Consider the following 7,464-nt stretch of genomic DNA (forward strand, 5'->3'; position numbering starts at 1 on the left):
GTGTGTGTGTGTGTGTGTGTGTGTGGCCAGCTCAGCCCACCAGGGGGCGGGGCTGGTTGGCATGTGGTGCTGGGGGATTGAACCGCGGTCCCTGTGCTTTTTTGCTAAGCTTGTTCTAAGTAGGTGCTTTAGACCACTGAGCCATCTCCCCAGCCCCAGTTTTTAAAATTTTAAACATTCACTATATCTTTTACTGTAGTCTAGAGAACTTTAGCAACTTTATTATGTGTTAAGTTCCTTTTTAAAAAGTAATTGTTCCTTTCTTACAGTGGCTGTTGCTAAAACCCTTCCTCTAAATGGGCAGTGTGTGGTGGCACACACCTGTAATCCCAGTGCTTGAGAGGCTGAGGCAGGAGCATTGCCAGGAGTTCAAGGCCAGCCTGATCTGCCGTGAGACTTTGTCTCAGTCAGTCAATTAATCAGTCAATAAAGTTCATGTGTGGAAATTTGGATTATATTTGGTTTTGTAGTAGGAAATTCAAAATGGTTATTCTCTATACAGTGTTTTATTCTGTCCCATAAAAAGAAGTCTGAAAATAGGTTCTCCAGCTACTATGATAACTTTTAAAAAATTTTTTTTTACCTTTTATTATTATTATTATTTGACTGAAGAGCCCCACCCCCACCCCCAAACCAAGGATTGAACTCAGGCCCTTGTGCTTGCCAGGCAAGCTATTATTCTACTAAGCTATCTCCCTGGCTATTATTATTATTATTATTATTATTATTATTATTATTATTTGGTACAGGGTCTTGCTACACAGCTCACACTGTTTCAGCCTCCCAAGCACTGGGATTATAGGCATGTGCCACCATGCCCTGATTTGATGGTAGGGCTCTGGGGCCAGCATGACATACATAACCAGGAATTGAACCTGGGTCCTTGTACTTGCCAGGCAGGCACTTAGACTGCTGAGCTATCTCCCCAGCCCAGTAATAACTGAAGAGTCTTCAAAAACCTATGGTGAGGTCGGGGACATAGCTCACTCAGCAGCATAGTGCCTGAGAAAGTGCCTGGCAAGTGCAAGGTCTTCAGTTCAATTCCCAGTGCCAACTAAAGGAAAAAAAGAAGAGACTTCTTCATAATTGGGTGTCATGGTGCATACCTGTGATCCCAGGACTTGGAAGACTAAAGCAGAAGGATCACTGGAAGTTTGAGGCCAACCTGGGCTACACAGTGAGTTCAAGGCCAGCTTGGACTACCAAAAAAAAAAAAAAAAAAATTAAACAGGGCCAGCAGTAAATAAATAGGTGCGGAGCCTGCCTAGCAATCGAGAGGCCCTGAGTTTGATTCCTGGGACCAAAAATAAACAACCAAGAACCAAAACTATGATGAGCCCATGATGAAATTCGTTCTTTTTATGGGGAGCAGACACCCAAGCAAAGCATCTTAAAGGAGGAAAGCTGGATCGTGCTCCCAGTTCAGGCCCTGGCTGACTGGCTGCACTGCTCTTCTGTCTGTGGTAGGCAGAAGAGTGGGGGGAGCAGCTCCCCACCCATGGCAGCCAGGAAGCAGAGGGCAAGGAATACCCAGAGTGGAAGAGCCCCCGTTTCCGTCACCCCTTGCTGGGAGCACACTTCACTCCGACCTCAAGGATGAGTTAAAGCCCTTAGGACCCAGTTTTCTCTGCCCCACCCCTGAGCACTGTTGCAGAGGGGATTGAGGCCTCAAAGCACTGGTCTTTGGGGAACACTCCATTTCAAGTCTGTAGCAACTGCCCAGAAATACTCTATACTCTGCTCACACCTCACTGCGTGGAACTCGGCTGCATGGCCACATGGGCTGGAAGAGAGGCTGGGAGCACACACGGTGTTCTGGCTGATGCATGGCCACGTAAAGCATTTCAGTGAAGAGCAGAAGAATGAATATTGAGTGGTGGCCTTTGATCTGTGTCACAGCCTGTTTTGAATAAGAGGAATAAGCAGGGATATGGCTCAGTGGTACAGGAGCCTACCTGGCAAGCACAAGGGCCTAAGGTCAATTCCCAGTACAAAAAAAAATAGGAGAGGACTAATCAAGCAAATACTGCTGTGATAGTGGGTTAAAAAACTTAGAGGTGTTTTGGTCTAGAGTGACCTTTTCATTATACAGTTAGTTGTAAAGGAGTTTGAAGTACAGTGCTTTCATTTAATTGCCAAATATTTTGAGTATAGCTAAACTTTTGACTACACCTTTTTTGTTGCTGATTTGGCTTGCTGTGATTTGTTTCAGTTTTTTGACACAGTCTCACTTTGTTATACAGGCTGGCTCTGAACTCTCTGTAGCTCAAGCTGGCCTTGAACTCACAGCAGTCCTCCTGCCTCAGTGCACGCGCACATACACACACACACACACATTTGCTGGGATTTCAGGTATGCCCTAGTCATGCCTAGCTCAAAACCTGTTTTGTTTGTTTGTTTGTGTGTTTGTTTTTGAGAGAGGGAGAGTGAGGGGGTGTTACTGTGTAGTTCAGGCTGGCCTTTAGTTCACTATGTAGCCTAGGCTGGCCTCGAACTTCCTCCTGTCTCTGCCTCTGGAGTGCTGGGATTATAGATACGTGCCATCACGCCTGGCCTGAGGTCTGCCTGAAATTCTTATTTCTGAGTCATTCCTCATTTGAATTTCAACAGGAATCGATGTTAAGAAGCTCTTATCTTTTTAAGCACTAATTCATGGCTTTCTTTATAGATATATGGCAGCGTGTGGGAGAAATTACACCGGGCCTTTGCCATTTGGAGTGGCTTCGGTATGACCCTGACTGGCGTTCACACCTGTGGAGATTACATGTTCAGTGGCCACACAGTCGTCCTAACTATGTTGAATTTCTTTGTCACTGAGTGTGAGTATCTCCCTTGTGCGGCTGTGCATGTTAGCCAACTCCTACAGAAGAGGCTGTGGGGAAGAAGAGGGTGTGAAGTCCTGTGACTAATGAGTGCAGAATCTTGACTAAGAGCCTTGGAAGGAATGTGTTTTTAAAATGACCTTTCTGTCCATTTTGTAGATACACCAAGAAGCTGGAACTTCCTGCACACCCTGTCCTGGGTTCTCAATCTCTTTGGGATCTTCTTCATCCTGGCTGCCCATGAACATTACTCCATCGATGTGTTCATAGCCTTTTACATCACAACGAGGCTCTTTCTGTACTACCACACTCTAGCCAACACCAGGGCTTACCACCAGAGCAGGAGAGCAAGAATTTGGTTTCCCATGTTTTCTTTTTTTGAATGTAACGTTAACGGCACAGTACCTAATGAATATTGTTGGCCATTTTCAAAACCAGCAATAATGAAAAGACTAATTGGCTGAAGTTATCTTTGTAATGAGTTGTGATTAAGTATACAGTAGGTGTTGAATAACTTTGCTTTTTCTTGTTAGGTTGTTCTTGGATGTGTTGTGTATTGACAGAGTTCCCAGTTCTGAGCAAGGGTATGATTGTAAAAAGCAAGGAAGAACAATGAAGAATCCTTGCCTGGCCTTTTAAACAGAATGCTTAAGTATTGGTTTTCTGCCCCTTCATTTTAAGAAGATTCACATAATAGAGTGAAGTCAGGCCATTGCCCTTATCGCTGAGTATTTGTTTATTGAACTTAAGCAAGTTAGCACAAGCAATTTGTTTGTTGGGGGATTTTTATGAATTTCCAGCAGTGCGCTAGTTAAGAAATGGTATTTTTTGAAGCTTCTTATCTTCAAAAGAAAAAAACGTACTGAGTGAGCAATACTTGTTCTTTGTACTAATCTTTGTTTGTGCCTGAAAAGTAATTTGTTCTATTGACAAATATGTTTGGCCTTCTGAATTATCTTTAAGAAAGAACACTGAGCATACACCATGCCTGAAATAAGGGGACGAAAGGGGCTGTCCGGGAGGTGCCAGTGCTGAGGAGGTGTCCCAGGCCTTCTTGTGGATGTGGATGTAGGGCTGGCATTTTTCACCAAAGATGCAGCAAAAGATGCAGCTCATATTTGTTCTGAGGGCTCAGTATGAATGTCGGCAAATAGTCTTGAGGGAAAATATGTCTGCATTCATGAAATGATGAATAATTTTAGTGGTATAGGGCCAGCGAGATAGCTCAGCAGTCTAAAGCACCTGCTTAGGCATGCGTAGGCAGGCACAGGGGACTGCAGTCCCATCCCTGGCACCACATGCTGCACCAGTCCTGCCCTCAGGGTGGGTTGAACCAACAACAACAAAAAATTTAGTGGTACAGGTATCTGGAATAACTGTGCTATCATTGTTAGGCCGATGTCAGCCCAATTTAATGCTTGTTTAAGTGATGTTCTTTGATAAGCCAAATAGGAGTGTTTTACCAGATGGCAGTAAGTAGGGAAGTAAGCATGCAAAGAAAAGCAACAAGTAACTAATTGTGAGAACAGTGTTAACTTTTAAAATTTTTGAAATTTCTCATTCTTGATCGTCAGTAAACAGTATGAGACCTGTTTGGATTAAAAAAAAAAGCTTTGTCACTTTTCGTGAAAAAAAAAAAAAAACTGTACATACATTCTTTCTGCATAGTCTTAATTTGCCAGTGAGGAAAAATACAGCCTAACTGCTGTTTACAACACTAGAAATTTAATATCTTAAGTAAATTCAATGTCTCACCTCTGTGAGAACATTTGTCACTTTATTTTTAATGATTGTTTTTTACATAGAAGTATGAAAGAGTGGGTTGTAGAATTGGAAGTTGACCCCAACTGATGAACTTAGCCACTTAGAATATTCATTGTGTAGTTTTTACATTCCATTTCTAACAAGTAGTTAGCAGAGGTGCTGACATACCGAGGCCTAAAATTAGGCCGCAGAAAAAGCCTGCTCCTTCCTTATCTGGGTGAAATATTTCATTTTGCACTTTGAGTCATAGTTCTACTCCTGTATAAGCTACAGAGGATCCTGAATGAATTGGGTAGGAAAGGAGCGCTATGGGAAGATGTTTCAGCTGCTGCTGAGTGACCCTAATTTGAGTCTGTTCTGAACATAATTTACTTCTCACTTGAGAAAAGATACAAAATACCAACATGTTATCAAAAGAAATTGTATAATCAAGAAGGGTGAAGGATATTTCCCATGCTCCTTAGAGTGGTTTGACCTTTGAGGTCAGAAATTTTGTTACTGACCTCTTTATCCCCTGGAATGACAGAACAGGGCAGAATTAAGCAGGGGAGGGACTGATGTTGGCTTTCGGTACTATGTTCCCAGGAAGTCTGTGGCAATATTAATTTTAAAATATTAAATGGCTATTAATGGTAAATATCTTCTTTCATATGGATTCCATTGTAGGAAAAGCTAGAAAAAATATAATGGTAGCTAAATTTGCAGAGCTTTTGACAGTGAGAGTGCCTAACAGACTGCAGTGATAACACTTTTCAAGTTTGCCTTTACTCCGTTTAAGAAAAAAAGCTAAGCTAGATTTATAATTTATTGTTTTAACTATCATAAGGCAGTGTTTACATAAATTAATCATCTGTAGATCTTTCTTGGAAATCAAGACAAAATTATTTCAGTCATTTACAAACACAAGCACATATTTTAGTCTTTTTTTTTTTTTTAGTCATTTTTGTTTTGTCCAGAAATTATCAAAAAAAATTTTTTGTGCTTTTTTTCTTGTTAAAATCCTAACCATAGTAAAGATAGACTCTGCATTTGCATTTGGGTGTGAGTGTGGCTGGGTGAGGAAGCTGCAGGCCACGCAGCTACCTTTTTCCCCCCTAGCCACAGTAGGTTCTGACATTGAAGATTTGTGAAAGACCTGTTTCCTTGAGAGCTTAGTACAGAGGGAACTGAAAGGGTTCGGTGTGAAGATGCAAACGGGAGATTTTATTGGCAGTCCTAGACGCATTGTGAATCCAGGGCAGTGTTGCCTTTTTTTTTTTTTTTTTTTTTAAGGATTTTGAAGGAGGCCAGTTTGATGTAAGCATCAGACAGTTTGGGGCAACTTCTTGTGCCTGTGCCGAATTCTCAACACGGTATCCCCTCCATGGTTCTCTCAGGCAGAGTTGCAAGAAGAGAAACACAGCTTCCCTATGTCGGCTCTGTTTATTAATATCCTTCCCACAGAGCTGTGAGCCTGACCTTAGTCCCACTCAGTTAACCAAATGTGGGCCGCCACCAACAGCATACGCCTTGACAGAGCTGCGATCTGTCCTGCTATCCTTGCCTGCGGGTTAGGACTAACAGTCCCAGCACCCCTGTAATTTATAAATGGGGAACAGAGGAGCTGCATCCTTCCATAGCTGGTAAGAAGCAGTCTGTTGGAGGAACACTGATATAGAAGGCATTACTCAGATACTTCTGAACTCCTATTCCTAACACTAACCTCCTTTTGACTGTATTCAGCAAAAGGCAATTTCAAGGGTTCTAGACCCAAATACTTAAGGATGTTAGACACGGTCTTGCTTGAAGTCTGATTAATAAATTTGCCTTTTTGGAGACTACCATTATCCCATACTAAGAGTAATTGCAGTGAAGTCATCTGTCAGTTCTTGAAGGTATTCAGGCATTTGAGACAAAGAAGCACTTGTAGAATAGACCATTTGCTTTTTAAAAACAATGTCGGTTTCATTTAGACAATTTCAAAGCCAACAAAGTGTGTCAGCTTTAATGGCAACTTTAGCGGCCGGTTAACAGTATTTGGTATCTGTAGAGTTTATCCTGAGCCTGGGGTGCAGGCCCGCGCCTGTGACCCCAGCACTGGGACTCAGGCAGGAGCAGGGTGAGTTCAAGGCCAGCCCGGGCTGCATAGTGAAACCCTACCTCAGAGAAACAAGTTCAGCCTGAATGACCCTTGTGCTACCAGTTGCAGAATTGTCAGGTAACAGGTCAGAGACTTGGGGTAACCAGTGAGAATGGAAGAGGTCCGGTGGATTTGTGTTTGTTTCCTGTCGTGAGTTCGCCTCCCCTCGGACTTGGGCTGAGACAAATGCACCAAGTGAATAGCACTCATTTCAGAGAACTCACAAGTCACTAAATCCTTTGTGTCAAATTCCGTGCTGGAATCTGTAAGCCACGATCTCGGCTAACATTAAGTTGCTTTATAAAATACAGTCTACTCCATACTAACCTCAGGACTCGAGGTAGGCGGTGGGGCGAAGCCGGCAGGGGGAACACTGTGACCTCGCCGCGCCTCATGCGCACTGCAGTTGGGAGAACCCGACTCGCACGCAGCCTAGTGCGCCTGTCAGTGAACAGAGTCTCAAAATGTTCGTAGATTTTTCCATTCCGAGAATCCATGATGTGTTAGAGCAACGAAGTGTTTCTAATATGGAAAAGGAAATGCAGAGTGGGAAGCACAGGGAGCTTGTACTGAGCAGCTGTGTGAGCTGAGGATTCTGCCCGGGACGTGCTCTGCCCACAGAGAAACTAGTATTACTTATGCTGTGACAGTGGTAGCCATACCTTAAGTACAGCACTGTATATAAGTAAATATCTTGATTCTAAATTAAATTCAGATTTAACTAATATATATTATTTTATATCTTTGTTGTATTAAAAT

The 7,464-nt window shown here is 42.7% G+C and overlaps 1 protein-coding gene across 5 annotated transcripts in view; it reads left to right on the forward strand.

Annotated features, from left to right (window-relative positions):
• Positions 1–4,107, forward strand: part of Samd8 (sterile alpha motif domain containing 8) — a 94,626-nt gene extending 90,519 nt beyond the window's left edge. For 4 of the 5 annotated variants that reach the window (XM_004624040.3, XM_023718862.1, XM_023718868.1 and 1 more), the window contains 2 exons: positions 2,669–2,819; positions 2,982–4,107. In XM_004624040.3, the coding sequence (XP_004624097.1) occupies positions 2,669–2,819; positions 2,982–3,286 (456 nt within the window). In that variant the 3' untranslated portion in view covers positions 3,287–4,107. The remainder of the gene's footprint in view (positions 1–2,668; positions 2,820–2,981) is intronic. The other variant, XM_004624039.2, reaches the window with a different exon arrangement.
• The last annotated feature ends 3,357 nt before the right edge of the window (positions 4,108–7,464 follow it).

The sequence above is a fragment of the Octodon degus genome, unplaced genomic scaffold, assembly GCF_000260255.1.
Source record: "Octodon degus isolate 3935 unplaced genomic scaffold, OctDeg1.0 scaffold00005, whole genome shotgun sequence".
NCBI classification, from domain to species: domain Eukaryota; kingdom Metazoa; phylum Chordata; class Mammalia; order Rodentia; family Octodontidae; genus Octodon; species Octodon degus.